Here is a 1,157-nt window from a genome sequence, read left to right on the forward strand (position 1 = left end):
CACCCGTGGCCTCCCTGGCCGCGCGGCGCGCCGCAAAGCGCCTCCACTGACGCGTGGCCGTAGCGTGGAGCAGTCCCCGCCTCGGGAGCGCCCCCGGGCTGCAGGGCGTCGAGGACGCATGACCGAGGCCTCAGGACGCCGGGGCTCGCCCAGGGCGCGCAAGACCGCGCGCTCCCAGTCGGAGACCAGCCTGCTGGGTCGCGCTGCCGCGGTCCCTCCCGGTCCTCCCAAGTACCCCACGGCTGAACGTGAAGAACCACGGCCGCCCCGGCCCCGGCGCGGCCCAGCGCCCACGCTCGCAGCCCAGGCCGCAGGCGCCTGCCGTCGCTGGCGCTCCACCGCGGAGATCGACGCCGCGGATGGGCGCCGCGGCCGACCCCGCGCCCCCGCGGCCCGCGGCCCTGGTCCTGGCCCATCCCCGTCAGCTCCTCAGCGCCGTCTGCTCTACGGCTGTGCGGGTAGCGACTCGGAGTGCTCGGCTGGGCGCCTGGGGCCCATCGGACGCCGGGGACCCACGGGCGGAGGCGGTGGCTACGGAGAGAGCGAGTCCAGCGCCAGCGAGGGGGAGTCACCTGCCTTCAGCTCCGCATCCAGCGACTCAGACGGCAGCGGTGGCCTCGTGTGGCCACAGCAGCTAGTGGCAGCCACCGCGGCCTCCGGGCCGGGGGGTGGCGCAGGTGGAGGGGCGCCCGCAGGCCCTGCCAAGGTCTTTGTGAAGATAAAGGCTTCCCACGCACTGAAGAAAAAGATTCTGCGTTTCCGTTCGGGTTCTCTCAAGGTCATGACTACAGTGTGAGTTCAGGGGTTCTGCTTCGGCTCCCCCTTCATGGCCTCTGCACCTCCACACTCCCACTCACTAACCCTTCCATACCTCCCTTCCAAAGACCACAGTTTTCTCTACTTCCAAAGACCGACCCTCCCTCCCTGCACAGCCACAGCGGTTGAAAAGGCTCCCCACCACCACAGGGAGGGATGGGGGCGGGGCCTGTTTGACCCAGTTCCACACCTGGCTCTGAAGCCCGTGGGCGAGAAAGTTCACCTCTGGGCCTCACTTTCCTCACCTGTGTAATGGATGCCGGTGTATGCAGAAGGGGCAACTCAGCGTGAATTGCCCTAGTTTAGTTTAGACAGTCTGTTCCTTCTCTTTTGTTTCTCTT

General features: G+C 67.8%; 1 protein-coding gene across 1 annotated transcript in view; it reads left to right on the forward strand.

Annotated features, from left to right (window-relative positions):
- Positions 1-796, forward strand: part of DACT3 (dishevelled binding antagonist of beta catenin 3) — a 9,877-nt gene extending 9,081 nt beyond the window's left edge. Inside the window, exon 4 of the mRNA XM_007943045.1 lies at positions 1-796. Coding sequence (XP_007941236.1) covers positions 1-796 — 796 coding nt within the window.
- The last annotated feature ends 361 nt before the right edge of the window (positions 797-1,157 follow it).

This window comes from Orycteropus afer, unplaced genomic scaffold (assembly GCF_000298275.1).
Source record: "Orycteropus afer afer isolate SDZICR_OR568_19922 unplaced genomic scaffold, OryAfe1.0 scaffold00099, whole genome shotgun sequence".
NCBI lineage: Eukaryota > Metazoa > Chordata > Mammalia > Tubulidentata > Orycteropodidae > Orycteropus > Orycteropus afer.